Source organism: Physeter macrocephalus, chromosome 7 (assembly GCF_002837175.3).
Source record: "Physeter macrocephalus isolate SW-GA chromosome 7, ASM283717v5, whole genome shotgun sequence".
Taxonomy (NCBI): domain Eukaryota; kingdom Metazoa; phylum Chordata; class Mammalia; order Artiodactyla; family Physeteridae; genus Physeter; species Physeter macrocephalus.
In genome coordinates, this window is record NC_041220.1 from 156,140,663 (window position 1) to 156,156,196 (window position 15,534).

A 15,534-nucleotide genomic window follows, 5' to 3' on the forward strand; every position below is an offset into this window, starting at 1 on the left:
ATGGAGAGCTTGAATGGTTTCTTGAGATGGAATATAACTTTACCCTGATGTGGCCTACAGAACAAAAGTCTAAAAGGCCTTAGGGTAGGATTCTAGAAAAGTGTAGTGTTTAAATGAGGCAGCTTCTAGGCCGGCCAGTCTGGGTTCAGACACTGCCTCAGGCTTTCACTATGTGGTTTGGGATAAGTTATCTGATTCTCCAAGACTCCCTCATCTGCAAAATGGGGGACCTTAGGGTGCCTCTGTCAGAGATGCCTACAGGGGTTTGGGGAGATTACACATGGAAAGCTCCCCCCTTTATGGTAAGCCCTCAAAAGATGTTTGCTACTGTTATGGTCATGATTGCTGCTGATGTTGCTTTTGTTGTGGTGGTTCTTGTTATTATTGTTATTACACCATCTGGTCCCTGCCTGCCTCTCGACACATTATTTCCTGTCAGTTTCTCTCATTCGATAAAAGCCCTGTCAGTTTCTCTCATTTGATAAAAGCCCTGTCAGTTTCTCTCATTGGATAAAAGCCCCGGGCGAAAGGAAGCTACTCCTCGCCCCCGCATGTACTCAAAGGTTCTCTGCCTTCTTATTGTTGCCATTGCTGTGAGGGGGCTGAGTAACCACTCGAGGGAATGTTGTAGAGGTGAATTCAAGCCACAGAAGGGAACCAGGTTGAATGAGATCCCCTGTAAAGTTCCCCTTGGCTCGCAGACTCCATCAGATCAACAAAGTGGACAGGAAAGCTAGCAGCCCACGGTCCGACATTCTCGAGATTGTTCTTTGACCCTCTCTGCTCTCCTGGTACTGCCCCCTCCTTTTTAGCCCCCTAGCTGAGGGAGCCTTCTGTTCCATTGCATGGTGTGCAACGTGGAGCCCCCGGAGCTGGGAATCCTAGTAGAGACGGGCCTCCGTGAGAGCACGTAGACTTGGTAGGTAGATGTTGAGCAAGGTGCTTCAATTCTCTGAGCCTCAGTTTCTTCAGCAGTAAAATGGGGATATTAGTAGCCACTGCACGGGGTGAGAACTGAATCAGATGTTGTACACAAAGGGCTTCAACAGAGGGTCTGACATACAGCTAGGCCACTAAATATCACCTCCCTGTCATCAAGGGGGGACTTGGGCTGGGTCTTTAAGGAGATTTAGATGAACAGATGGAGCTTGCGGGGTCACAGGGGAAAGTGGCCGGAGTCAGGTGGGGGCAGATGGCAGGAGGCCCTGAAAAGTGGACAAAGGGACCTGGGCCTGAGAAAGCAGAGTCGGGAGGCTTGCTCAAAGAGTCAGAAGCCTCCTCTTCTCTGGTCAGTGCTCTGAGTAAAATGTAATAGGTTAAAAATAATAGGATGAATTTTCCTGAACTCAGATTTCAAGGGCTGTTTCCCCAGCTTTGGAAATAGCTACAAATCTGTCCCTGGCCCGCCCTGGAAAGCAACATAAAACACAGTGTGCCCTGACACCGCTTCCTGGTTCCACTGGGCACGGGCTTCGACGTGGCCACCTTCCAGAGCAGGCTCTCTTGGCACAGTTTTCACGGGGTCTGTGGCCTCCCGAGGAGAGGAAGGCAGGGCCTGGCTCAGGTGGGCTGTCTAGTCAGCTTTCGCTGGAGAGTCCTGAGCCCGGGGCACACGCTGCCGTTCTTTTGTCCCTCCAAGCCTCTGTCTTTTCTTGGGATTGAGAGCTCCCACCTCCACTGGTGACCCAGCACATGCTAACCCATTATAGACGGTAGCTTCCAGGAGGCAGGAATTCTCTCTGACGTCTGAAGCATCAATACTGGAAGGACTGAAGAGAAGAAAAGCAAGGTGGCTAGAGTCACAGGTGCAGAGTGGGGCTGAGCCAGGTGCAAGGACCTTCCTCACTGAAGCCAGTCAGTTCCATGCCATCCTTCACTGCTAAGTGAGCAACTACTATGTACCAGGCATTGTGAGACACAAGGCAGCCTGCCTCCCGCTCTTCCTTGTGAGTCTCAGGTGCAGACCCAGGGCCCCGGGGGTGAAGAATTTTCTCAGCGTCAATAATACAGAGTGGCTACTGGCCGAGTTATCACAACGCTGGATCTCTAAGCCTCAGTGTCCACATCTGTAAACCTCCCCTCATGGAAAGGCCCTGGGCATGAAAGGCGAAAACAAACATAAAGCCCCTATTACAATGCCTGACTGAAATTTTATCGGCTGAAAAATTAGCAGAAGCTCTCAGTAAACTGGTACTTTAAAAGAGGAAGAACTAATATAAAAACGTCTAAAATGTGCAATTAATTCCAAACACTGAGGATTTTTTTCTCAACCCTCCATCCTAAATAATAATAATCATACAAAGCAAAACAATAACAACACTGTCACACGCTGTCTGAAGCATTTCAGCCTCCCAGCAATCCTGGAAGGTTAAGTACTGAATGATCCCATTTCACAGGTGAGAAAATACACAGAAAAATCAGTTCACAGGCCAGGGGCACACAACTCTCGGGAATATTCCTTGAGTTGGCATTTGCTTCCATCTGCCTCTTGCTGCCCGTTCCATTCTTCCTAGAACCCCCGGAAAGTCAGCACAAGTCAAGCCTAACATGGCAGCCACTCTTCCTTTCAGGGAGTTGCCTCCTTCTCTTTCCCTTCCTCTCTATCCATTTCTAAAGAGACAGGCGGAAGGATAGCTGCTTGTTACCTAACTAGAAAAATGCTCCAGGGTTTACAGATTTCTGCTCCTCCACTGCCTTCGGAGACATTGCTCTGCAAGGCCTGAGGAGAAGGCCTTGGGGAGAAGCAGGGAGCCTTAGTGTCGTACCTTTGTCATCCGGACACTCGGGGAGGAAAGAAGTGACTCTCGACAGCAGCTGGGTGAGGGGAAATGGACTCCCAGAACCCGACAGAAATGGTGTCAGCACGAAGCACCCGCCGGCTGAAAAGGGCCAAAAATCCACCCTGCACGCTCCTTCCTGAGTTTCCACGATGAAGTGGACTCTCGGGCCAGACAACTAGGGGAGGGTCAGGGGGACATGTAACCAGAGAGATGACATACTGTGCCCGCATGAAAAAGTCCAGTGCCCTCATTCGGGAGCAGAGCGTGAACTGGGGAACCAGACGGTCACCTGCCCCTGCCCACCCTGTCCCCCTCCCTCCCCAGGAAGAAGGAAGTCTAGTGGACGCAGAAATGGGGAAGTCGGAGGTGCTCCTGCAGTGGCTTCCATGGGTCTTTATAACAATTGACTCCAATCCCCAGTGAGACAAAAGCCTCGGCCATAAACAAGATTAGCAAGGGGTTTCTGGAAACATTTTCTGAGGACGCAGGGAGGGGGAAGGAGTTTTGTGCATACTGCTTTATGTGAAAACTCTCAAAACGTGGCTGTTTTTCCCTTCACAGGCCATGTGCAGCTCCCCTCCCCTCCCCCCATGGTATTTGTAACTGATTTCAGCCCAAGGGGAGGGGTCCCTAGTATTCAGAGTCAGGTGCCATTTTGAAAACTTCTCCTCTCTACCTAGAGCTCCCATATTTCCGGATGTAACTCAGAAACGCACTTCAAAATGGAATCCTGCTCAAAAGACTCTTTTCAAAATATGGAGTTCGATTTTTAAATTGAATCTTCAGATTTTTAGAGATAATGGGCTTGCAGTCTCCGGCCTTCCACCCGGGCCTCCTTAGCAATCACTTTTGTAATTTAGGAAAATCAGGAACAGGAAAGTAAAAGAACTTCCTCCTTGTCCGGCAGCAAGTCAATAGCAGAGCTTGAACTTATTTTCCTAAGAGGCAGGCGATGTACTCTATAAACTCGCGGTAAATTCACCGCCACCCCGCAGATATTCCGGTTATTTGATTTGGGTGCTAGCCAAACTTAGAGCATTTAAAAAAATATGCATGTTACAGTGAAAAAACTTTTTTTTTTTAAATCACTTAAGGGTGCTTTACTTCCCACCCAAGTCTAGGAGCATGCCAGCGAGGAGACAAAGAGGGCCGGGGTGGGGCGTAGGGCTTCCACTGGCCTGAAAGCTGAAATCACGGGAATCGCACCGCTGCAGTGGGCGCGGCCCTGGGGCGAGGGACACCGCACCCTGGCTTGGGGATGTCTGCAATGGACAAAGGCAGCTTCGCAGTAAAGGAATGCCAGTCCCCCTAGGTACCACCCAGGCCCTTGGTTATCACGCTCCGGTCCCCAAGAACAGGTTTGCACGGCTGCTGCAAAAATCCAGGATGACAGAACAGACATAAAAGGGCTGGGGGAATGCACTTCCTTCATAAGAAGGAAGTGTTGCAGGGTGGGCTTTGCGCGTTTTATTTTTCCGCCCTCGCTGCGGTTAGGTGCGTGGGTGGACGCGGGGTGTGGGCCCCCAACGCCAGGCAGGCCCCGGACGCCGTTCCGGAGACGCGGCGCGAAGGAGTTAAGCGCGCCGGCGGTGACGTCACCTCATTTACATAGGAGCGCGCATATAGCGGCGCCCGCCGGGCCCTGCCTGGCACTCGGCGGCGGCGACCACTGCGAAAGACCGTACTTCGTTCGCTCGTAACTCGCTCGGGTGAGCCCCGGGGCCCCTGCCTCCTGCCCTTTGCTCTCCTTCCCGCCCCGCGCCCGCATCCCTGAAGCCGAGTGCGAGCGGTCCTCCCGGGAAAGGCTGCCCCTGGGGAGCTTGGGGGTGCTGGACCCTTCCAGGTGCTGGGTAACGGGGTCGGGAACTTGATGATTTTTTTTTTAATATTTAAAAATTTCGCGTTTTGCTATGGCAGCTTCGAAGGGAACATTTTTTCCCTTTCTCCCCCCCCCCCCAAAAAAAAACCATTCTGCATCGCCTCTTAGGCGATGATGAATCAGGAACAGAAAGATCCTTTGTTCCAGCTCACACCCACCCAAGCCTTCACAGTCACATTTTTTCTCTCGTCTCCGATGGCTTCGTGGGCTGTATCTGTTCAGGTTTAAGGCGGCTGGGCTATATTATGAAATGTTTAAAACGTCCTTGCAGGGAGGTGTGTGCAGAGCTGCGGAATTGCTCCCGAGTACAGATCAGGGTTGATCTAGAGGGTGTGGGGGGCAGCTTTGTGTGCGGCTGGCTGCATTGTTGAGAGAAAGGAAGGAAGCGGGTAGGGCGGTGGTCGGTGGCGCCCGGCAGCAGCTGCCGCCTTTGTGAGCAGAGAAGAAAGCAGGGCGGCTCGCGTCTTTGGGGGAGAGGCCACGCATAGAAAACGGAAACATTTTGTGCAGCCTTGGTTTCATTTTAAGAAACCTAAGTGGATTTTCTTCTCCTTAAACTTGAAATGGTTTCACTTTTATCTAATGTTGAAACGCTGCAAGTAATTAATCCACAGTGGTTAATTGTTCCGAAAGATTCGGCCTCCTAGTGTGGGCCATGTTACCAATTTGACCCCCTGCGCTTTGAAATACTAAAGGCGGCGGGGGGGGGGGCTCTCTTTTTCTCCTGTAGAAAGAGGATGATCTTTAGCCCTGAATGAAAGCGGAAGAGGAGGCAAAGAGGGTTTTCAGGCAGGAGACAGGAGGGCAGAGGCGCGTTTCTGAGTCGGGGGAGACGAGGGTAGGTGGCCCGACCTCGATCTCCCTCTTGGCTTTGTACCTGCAGCTTCCTCTGCAGCCATGTCTGACAAACCCGATATGGCTGAGATTGAGAAATTCGATAAGTCGAAACTGAAGAAAACAGAAACGAGAGAGAAAAATCCACTGCCTTCACAAGAAAGTAAGCTTCCCTCCCACCCCCCCTTCTTTAGAAAAGGCCGAGCGGGAGTGGCGGGGTGGGTAGGAGAGGATGGGGAGGGGCTGGGAGAAGAATTGGGGTGGGTGCAGGGAGTGCGGGGGAGGAGCTGAGAGTTTTTTGATGCAAGCGGCATGGAAAGGTTAATTGACTTGCAGCCAACAAACACAGGGCTTTAAATAAGTGAATGTTTAATATACCATATTAATATGCAAATGCATGTATCTTTTTCTGTGTTTAAATGTTGTATTTAACATAAACATTTCATGATGGAATGCCTATTTGTGCTCGTAGAAATATGTCTGATGAGGAGAGATGTCTTTAAAGTACTGAAATCCTATGCTCGACTATACTGAATTCGCATCTCCAGCCCCCTCCATCTTTTTTCTTTTTGTCTTTTTCTTTTCCGGTCGCAGCGATTGAACAGGAGAAGCAAGCAGGCGAGTCGTAATGAGGCGTGCGCCGCCAATATGCACTGTACATTCCACGAGCATTGCCTTCTTATTTTACTTCTTTTAGCTGTTTAACTTTGTAAGATGCAAAGAGGTTGAATCGAGTTTAAATGACTGTGCTGCCCCTTTTCACATCAAAGAATGGAGAACTACTGACAACGAAGGCCGCGCCTGCCTCCCATCCGCCGGTCTGGCTGGCAGGGAAGGAAAAGAACTTGCATGTTGGTGAAGGAGGAGGCTGGGTGGGACGACGGGGATTAAATGACTGTGCCGCCCCTTTTCACACCAAAGAATGGAGAACTACTGACAACCAAGGCCGCGCCTGCCTCTCCCGTCCACCCGCCTGTCTGGCTGGCAGGGAAGGAAAAGAACTTGCATGTTGGTGAAGGAGGAGGCTGGGTGGGACGACGGGGAAATCTAAAGAGCAAGGTGGTCCAAGGTGTCCTGCGGGCTGTAAAATGCAGTTTAATCAGAGTGCCATTTTTTTGTTGTTGTTGTTGTTCAAATGACTTTAATTATTGGAATGCACAATTTTTTTAATATGCAAATAAAAAGTTTTAAAACCCGGCTGGTGTGACGGTATGGTCTCTGAAAGGAGCGGCTTATTCAGATGAAACCTTTGCAAGAGGGTCAAAGGTGGGTTCCCTGGGGAGCCATAGATGACAAACATCTATCTGGTCATTTGGGTAAAACGACACAGAAATGGGTTTCATCCAGGTACGTGAAATACCTCGTCTACACTAGGTAATTAGATCATTTTCTTAGGCTCATTGAATTCCTAGTATCTAGCGTTGAACGAAAACTTTAATAGAAACATATTTGCAGTGGTTAACTGTTCAAGGGTTTGTTGTTTGTTAAGCCGACACTGAATTTATTGCATCTGATCAAGAAAATGAAGGTGGTGGTGTATGTAACTCACAGCACACTGTTTCAGGTGTCAAACTTGAGTTATTTAGACAATTATCAGTCCTGTCAGATAAGGAAAAAATGACATTTTTAACAGCTGCTTTGTAAAAGGATTTAAGATACGTACTTCTTGGTCTAACGGCTGGTTCCAATTCAAATTCAGTATTTAAAATTGCTTTTATAAGTGCACTTAATGGTTAATGAATATGACTTAATTCTCAATTTTTGGATAATGAAAAATGTCTTTGGATTTAAAGGACACCAGCTGAACAAGGATGGAATTTGTGCTGTTTAAATCTGATAGGATTTAATTGGCTCCCCTCCAGACCTTACCTTTGTGGAGTCCTTGATAACTTCTCAATCGTTTGAAATACCTATTTTAGCTGATGGGTAAAAGCCAAGCCCTTGTTTGGGGGGCCTTTAATGTGCAGAAAGAGGGAAAGGGTACGAGGTTTTTTAAGTAAAAAGTCTTAACAAACGTCTTTAATGGATTCTCCCTTATATAAGGAAGGGTGCAGAGTTTTCAAGCATAAGTTAATTTTATTAAGTGGAAGCAGCGTTTAGTGATAGTTGATCTAATAGCAAAGCTAGCTAAGATTTACAATGCAAATGTCCAAGATGTTAAACAACTTGCTGCCCCCCCCCCCCACAACCGACTTGCAAAAATACCCATTTTTAAGGAGAGGGGGTGGAGGGCAAATTGCTGATTATTAAGCCCGTTGATTTTATTTCCTTGGCTTGACACTTATATTGAGAAATGCACTGGAGATCATTTATCTGTGGTTTAGATAATCAACCAGACCATCACCTAGAAGACTGTCTGCATTGCAAGGGAAGGGACCAAACCTGAGAGGCCTCAGCCTGCTGGATCCATCGAGAAAAGAGCAGTGAGCACACAGGTCTGGGCGCCTTCTCAAAATGGAGCCTGGCCCTCCAGCCCTGCATTTTCTCTTCCTGCCTGTAAGGAAGGGTGTGGGCAAAATGAAAATGTCCGTGGCACAAAGGATAAACCAAGCCCACGTAGCTGTTTGCTCTGCGTTTTTCAAACAATGCCGAGATGAAATCAGATTGTAAGGATTGCACACAACTCAAGTGTTCCCCAGTTTTTAAATAAAAATGAGCATTAAGGGGAAAGGGGTGAATCATGAAATCAAGTGATGGGAGAGAAGACCTTTCTCTCCTGGGAGGACAAAGCTCAAACGTAGCCCCCCCACCAAAAAAAAAGGTAAAAAAAAAATTGGTAAGGATTGGCTGCTTGGTGTGTGGTATGGGGAAATTGACAAGCTTTTGCGTGTATCAGACTGTACACTTTGCTGCTGCACGTGGAGACGGGTGGGGAGTGGGGAGGAGAGGCTGCTTTTTTTTTTTTTTTTTTTTTTTTTTTTTGATGGGGGAAGAGAGTTCTTTTTTCTTCCTAAGAGAGGGTCTTCCCAGATGGCTGGGGCTGGATAATGTTTTTCACAAACACGAAGGGGACCTGAGGGTCACCGTTAGAATGAGGGATCTTTCCAATTGCAGGAGACTCTAGCCACCGCATCTTCGACCCTCTTCCCCCCGCAAACCCCCAGGAGGAAACAGGCCAAGGGAGCTTATGTACAAGCCGAAGGTCATACAGTCCGGTCTGGGCTGGGACTTAAGCAAACTTTGAATTGAGCAGGAAGAATAAAGCAAAAAGGGAGGAAGTAAAAGAGGCTTGTTTGGGACAGTCTTTTCATTTCTAGACCTCACAAATTCCTCAGCCATCACAGCCACACTTTTCAGTCTTCCGATGGATGGAATTTTCAAGCTACTTTATTCTTCCAGGAGAGCAGCATAGCTTTGGGGCTGTATCTCTGAGGATTGTGTATACGGGGGAGCTGGGGGGAGGCATGCGAAAAGTCTTAACAAACCCTCCCCTGTGCAGTGTCTCTTCCACCCCTGATAATCATTGCACCCCCTCCCACAGTCCTGTGAGTTAGATAATATCTCCTTGAAATGCACCGGGAAGATCTCTGTTTCCCTAAAGAAGCATCTTAACACCTCAAGACACCAAAATGAAATAATTTTGTATTCTTTCTAAACATATGGGGCCAATTTTGTGCTTACTAGAAAGAACAGCACATTTTAGAAACAACATTATGGCCAAATAAAAAAAAATCTTGAGCCTTTTTTTAGTTCAATAATGCAAACTGAAAACATTGTTTCATAGCATTGAAAGCGCTTCACACTTTTTGAGAGTGGCTTACACACCAATCTAAGAGAATGAAACACATCAATTTGAAGTTCAACTATATTTTATTTGCATGTAAGGAGAAGGGCCTAAATTAGAAATTTAAGACACAGATGTACCATGAAATAAGCTAAGAAGAAGATACGTTTCTAAGACCTATATTTACCTGGCTTATTTTTTTCTTGGATACTTGTATAGTTTTTGATCTTTCTGATCATATTCTCGTGCTGGTACCAGCCCAGCTCCTAGCTTCTGGGGCTTCTGTGGGCAGGGTCCCTGCAGTCTATGTTCACATTTGTGTATATTTTCTTCTACATCCAATAGTATGCCTTGCATAGTAGTGGACAAATATTAGGGCTTCAACAGACCCTCTTCCCCTCTTAACTGATGGGGACCTCATTTGAACATACTTTTGAGTATGTGAATATCATGCTCGATAGCACAATTTTTAAAATATATATATTTAATATATATATCTCTTTTAACCAAGGAGACTATACAGGGACATTCTTCTCCATACTTATTGCTAATACCCACCTAAATATAATGAAAGGAAATTCACAGGTAATGTGGAATCCCCATTTGTGAAATTTAAGAATTCTTTTACAGATATATTTAAAGAGCTTTGAATGCTAATTTGCCACCATCCTTGATGTGCTGATTTTGAATCAACGCTTATAATCAACTACCTATTAATAAGCCAGAGCACTGGGTCATTCGTTCACTCCACGGGTGTTTATTGCCTGCCCGGTACATGCCAGGTTTTTTTGTTTTGTTTTGTTTTGTTTTGCGGTTCGCGGGCCTCTCACTGTTGTGGCCTCTCCCGTTGCGGAGCACAGGCTCCGGACGCGCAGGCTCAGCGGCCACGGCTCACGGGCCCAGCCGCTCCGCGGCATGTGGGATCTTCCCGGACCGGGGCGCGAACCCGTGTCCCCTGCATCGGTAGGCGGACTCTCAACCACTGCGCCACCAGGGAAGCCCCTTGCCAGGTATTTTTTTTTTTTTTTTTTTTTTTTTTTTTTGTGGTTTGCGGGCCTCCCTCTGTTGTGGCCTCTCCCGTTGCGGAGCACAGGCTCCGGACGCACAAGCCCAGCGGCCATGGCTCACGGGCCCAGCCGCTCCGCCGCATGTGGGATCCTCCCAGACCGGGGCGCGAACCCGGTTCCCCTGCATCGGCAGGCGGACGCGCAACCACTGCGCCACCAGGGAAGCCCCGCCAGGTATTTTATTTGCCACAGAGAGAGTCGTAAATAAAATGTAGTCCCTGCCCTTGCGTGTCTTCCCTTGGTCAAGATGCCCTTTTCATCTAAACTTGAGTGGAAAATGCTAAGAAGTTATTCTTTTCCATTTTTAGGGTGAATGTCGATCCTAAGGGCTTTGTATTTTCAAATGAATGTGAAGATCTCTGCTTTGGTGTGGACTTTTTTCCAAATGTCTCTATAATGATTCCATTCAAATGTCTTCGAAAGCTCAACGGTGAGTGACATTTGATGGAAACCACCTGATTCTTTGCATCGCAATCAAAAATTTTATCAGCATAGAAAGATTGGGCATAATAACCCCTGCCTCTTATCTTTTGACAGTCCTTTATGAGGAATGCCCAAGACTTAGGAATGGACTGACTGGGTATTATTTTAAAATCTATCTTTTTCTAGGATTTTATCATTTAGATGCTGAATTTCCAGAGAAACACTTCTCTTTTTTTTGAACTTTATTTTATTGCAGTATAGTTGATTTACAATGTTGTGTTAGTTTCAGATGTACAGCAAAGCGATTCAGTTATATATACATATATATATACATTCTTTTTCGTATTCTTTCCCATTATGGTTTATCACAGGCTATTGAATATAGTTCCGTGTGCTATACAGTAGGACCTTGTTGTTTATCCATTTGATATATAATAGTTTGCATTAGCTAATCCCAAACTCTCACTCCATCCCTCCCTCCCCTCCTCCCCCTTGGCCACCACAAGTCTGTTCTCTATGTCTGTGAGTCTGTTTCTATTTCATAGATAGGTTCATTTGTATCCTACTTTAGATTTCACATATAAGTGACATCCTATGGTGTTTGTCTTTCTCTTTCTGACTCACCTCATTTAGTATGATCACCTCTAGGGCGGGCCTGTCAACTGTTGTGGCCTCTCCCGTTGCGGAGCACAGGCTCCGGACGCGCAGGCTCAGCGGCCACGGCTCACGGGCCCGGCCGCTCCGCGGCACGTGGGATCTTCCCGGACCGGGGCGCGAACCCGCGTCCCCTGCATCGGCAGGCGGACTCTCAACCACTGTGCCACCAGGGAAGCCCCCAGAGAAACATTTCTTATTGCTAAATCCTTACCCTTCCTCTGTCAACCTTCTTTCTCCAATTTGACTAAGATTGTCAGGGGCAAAAACAGTCATTCAAATTTTGAAAGCCTCAGAGAATGTAGCAAAATGGCGACCACGTGAGGATATCTGTAAGCCTAGCACCTGGCTGACGGACGGCTGGGTCACTTCTGTTTAGTAGGACTCCAGAGCTTTGAGCCTCAACAGAGAGGGACAAGTTACAGTTCATGATCTATTCAAAGCAGTTGGAGCTATTCCTGTCCCATTATTGTCAAGCCACAGGAAATTATGCCTTTCCTCATTACCATGCTGAGCTCTGTAAGTGGCTGATACCCTTTGGATACCCTTTGGCTACACAGAGACTTTGTGATAGTGTTTTCCCAATCTAGAAACAAAAATATTTCATAAGATTAAATATATATACTATTTATATATACATAATATTATATATAGCGACTGTCATCCATTTATTTCAACCTAATGTCATGGCTTGCATGGAGAGTGGAAAAAAATCATTCTTTATTTATTCAGCAAACATGTATTGAGCACCTCCTGTGTACCCAGCTCTTTCCTAGCTGCTGGGGATAGGAATCTGAATCAGAGCCGGGCCTGATGGGAGAGGCAGACCCGTGTGAGCGAACAGCCATATACAGCATGAGCCATAGATCGGTTTGTTTACCCCCAAAATTCACCGAGCTCCATGTTTGCCAGGTAGTACTTTGGGCTGGGAGATCCACAGCAAGCAGATTGTAAAGGGCCCTCCTGCTTGGCTAAGGAGTTTATTAACTGCCCTTTGGCAACTAGGAGCCATCAGAAGTAAAATCCTTTAGCGCACTTAAGACAGTTTGTAGATTCTTCCTGTTCAGAATGAAGCTACATGGAGGGTAGGGCAAAGAAGTGGCTACCCATACTTGTCATGGACAGAGCAGATTATCAATGTGACATTAACTGAGTACGAGAAGGTAATAAATCAGACTTCTATTGGTATTTCCTAGTCTACATTTCAACAAGACAGGCTGTCACACCTCCATATTGGAAACACTTTTCATGTTGATTTGCTTCCAATTTTTATACTGGTGTGGACAGAGGGTTAATATATTTGAAATAGTTAAAATGACTTTTTTTTTTTTTTTTTTTTTCTGGTGGGATCTCTGAGGTTTGCAGTGCCTTATCCTAGAGTCTGTACTTTAAAAGCTAGTCTTCCGAAGTGAGAGAGTGGCAGGGACATATATGCACTACCAAATGTAAATTAGATAGCTAGTGGGAAGCTGCCGCATAGCACAGGGAGATCACCTCTGTGCTTTGTGACCATGAGAGGGGTGGGATAGGGAGGGGGGGAGGGAGGGAGACACAAGAGGGAAGAGATATGGGAACATATGTATATGTATAACTGATTCACTTTGTTGTAAAGGAGAAACTAACACACTATTGTAAAACAGTTATACTCCAATAAAGATGTTAAAAAAAATGAAAAAGAAAATGAAAAAAAAAAGATATAAAAGTGAAGTCATTTTAAAAAAAAAAAGCTAGTCTTCAATCATGTATGAGTTTCTCCGTGTCTTCTCCTCTTCTTTTCTCTTCTAAGGACACTTGCCATTGGATTTAGGGCCCACCCAGGCAATCCAGGATGGTCTCATCACAAGATCCTTAAATCTGCAAAAACTCCTTTTCCAAATAAGTCAATATTCACAAGTTCCAGGTATTTGACGTGGATAGAGCTCTTGGGGGGGCCACCATCTAACCCACTAGGAATCATGACCCATAGATCTAGTTACACCACAATGGTTGAAGTGGTAAACTGGTGATCAGCTCTGTGGGCAGAGACATTTTGCTGAAGAAGTGGGTTTGTGGGAGGAGAGAGGATAATTGCAGTTTTTTCATATTCATCAGAAAGTTACTCCATGATATAAGGAGTCCTAAGAAAACACTTCTAGGAGCTGTGAGTGAGTGGGGACCAAGGGGAATGGAACGGAAGGAACATCAAAGGTTTGGGATTGGTTGTATGTTTACTATGATGACAGAGATGAGGAACACAGGTGGTCATAGGAGAAAACAATTGTTCTGCTACAGTAATTGGAAATGACCACCAGGCAAATGCAAAATACCATCTGGGAAAATAAGTAAATATAGTAGTAGAAGTAATTGGAGAGGCCAGTCATGAAAATTAAAAAGAAAACAACAAAGTAAAAAGAATGTAAACTGGGTTATTTGAAGAAAGGATTGTAATATATAACCCTGACGTTGTCATTTCAAAAATTATTGTTTAACTTGAGCTAGGAAGACAAAAGCACTGAGTTCTTATATCCCAACATAAATTCTTGAAGCCAAACAGATATGCCTAAAGTATTCCTCAAAGATTCCACTGACTTTCTCTTGAAAAGCCCCATGTTATCACAGAGATGGATGAATACATACATGTACCAAGAACAAACATATCGGCAACTAGTGTTTTGAACCTTCATCTACTCAGGCCTGCTTTTCTGAAATAGGTTATGAAGTTTCCCATCAGGAGAGATGGATACGAAAAAGTCCATCTGTTTAGGTCCTCAACCCAAGTAGCAAAGAAGTAATTCGTCAGATTAGAAAGAGGCGAGGTCGGTCTTCCCTGGTGGCGCAGTGGTTGGGAGGCCGCCTGCCGATGCAGGGGACGCGGGTTCGTGCCCCGGTCCGGGAAGATCCCGCGTGCCGCGGAGCGGCTGGGCCCGTGAGCCGTGGCCGCTGAGCCTGCGCGTCCGGAGCCTGTGCTCCGCAGCGGGAGGGGCCCCGACAGAGGGAGGCCCGCGTACCGCAAAAGGAAAAAAAAAAAAAAAAAAAAAGAAAGAAAGAAAGAAAGAAAGAGGTGAGGTCAATTGACGCTAACCCACACATTAAGGACTGCCTGCCCCAAGGAAGGCAACACTTTTGACCGTATCCCCTTGAAACAGCTATGATGTATTATCTTTCCTCTTCTCCTGGAAGCTGACGCCTATGTATGTTGATGTCTATGTATGTTTAGAATTTCTCAGATATTTGGCTTGACCAGGGCCAGCTGTGACTTGGGCCCCTGCTGCCATGCTTGGTACTACAGGTGTTTCCAATTAGGGCTTCATTAGGGTGCAGGCGTGGTTAAGGTTTTGGATCAGAGGACCAGGCAAACAGAGCTGTGAGGGGCTTAGGCTTAGCTGAGGAAAGAAAGCCGAAAGGGAGGTCTCCAAACTAGAGAGCTCACTGTCATTCTAACCTTGTCTCCCCCAGTCCAGCGCCCCCCGCAAGCTTGGGCCACAGCCTAGAGCCTGGTTTTCAAACCACAGCTGCCCCGTCCCCTTCCAGTTTCAGGAAATCAGTTTAGCTGATTCTTGCCAGCATGAAAGACAAAGCAAAGCAAAAAAAATGAACAAGCCAAAACAAATCACTAAAGAAGAACAGAACGGGAAGGACGAGGCTCTCCTGCATGGTAAAGGTAGGTTATTGTTTAATCAAACTTTGTTTCAGTTCTTTATGTGAGAGTGTGTATGTGTGTTTAACCGGCCTGTGATGTAAGATGTTTTCTCGGTGTGAGTCAGAGGCGCATTTATCAAGACATCCATCCCCCAGCCTCCTGCCTCCTCCTGGCCTCGTTTCCTGTCTTTTCTCAGTCTGGCCCCCACTCCTAGTCAATCACTTGGCATTGATTGAAAACCCTCACCTCCCCAGGCCCTTCCCAAGTGGCCCTGGACACCCCAGTCCTGACGCTCCTCCAGGAGCCTCTGTTTTCCATTCCTTTGTCCAGGCTCCCAGGTGCTAATTGACACAAGATACACTTTTCCATGCCGTCACCACTGAACTTGTCTCTTGTTCCTGGTCAGCTCCCTATTAGCTGTGCAGCCTTGCATATGCTTCATAACTGCTCTGAGCTTCGCTTTTCTCCCCTGCAAAGTGGGGAAGGGGAATGGTCCCAACGTGTGGGCTTCTCCTGAGGGCTGCAAGAAATACGTGCACCTCGTACGTTAAAGG

At 46.7% G+C, this 15,534-nt stretch overlaps 1 protein-coding gene and 1 long non-coding RNA gene across 2 annotated transcripts in view; both read left to right on the top strand.

Moving 5' to 3' along the window:
* Positions 1-4,389: 4,389 nt before the first annotated feature.
* Positions 4,390-6,250, top strand: TMSB4X (thymosin beta 4 X-linked). The gene is made up of 3 exons (XM_007121209.4): positions 4,390-4,489; positions 5,543-5,656; positions 6,088-6,250. Exons 2-3 carry the CDS (start codon positions 5,557-5,559, stop codon positions 6,120-6,122), a joined length of 135 nt encoding a protein of 44 aa, XP_007121271.1. The 5' UTR covers positions 4,390-4,489; positions 5,543-5,556; the 3' UTR covers positions 6,123-6,250.
* An 8,566-nt stretch (positions 6,251-14,816) lies between these two features.
* The window catches only part of LOC112062071 (uncharacterized), a 70,358-nt gene continuing 69,640 nt past the window's right edge, over positions 14,817-15,534 (top strand). The window contains exon 1 of the long non-coding RNA XR_002890526.3: positions 14,817-15,001. This is a non-coding gene — a long non-coding RNA (uncharacterized lncRNA). The remainder of the gene's footprint in view (positions 15,002-15,534) is intronic.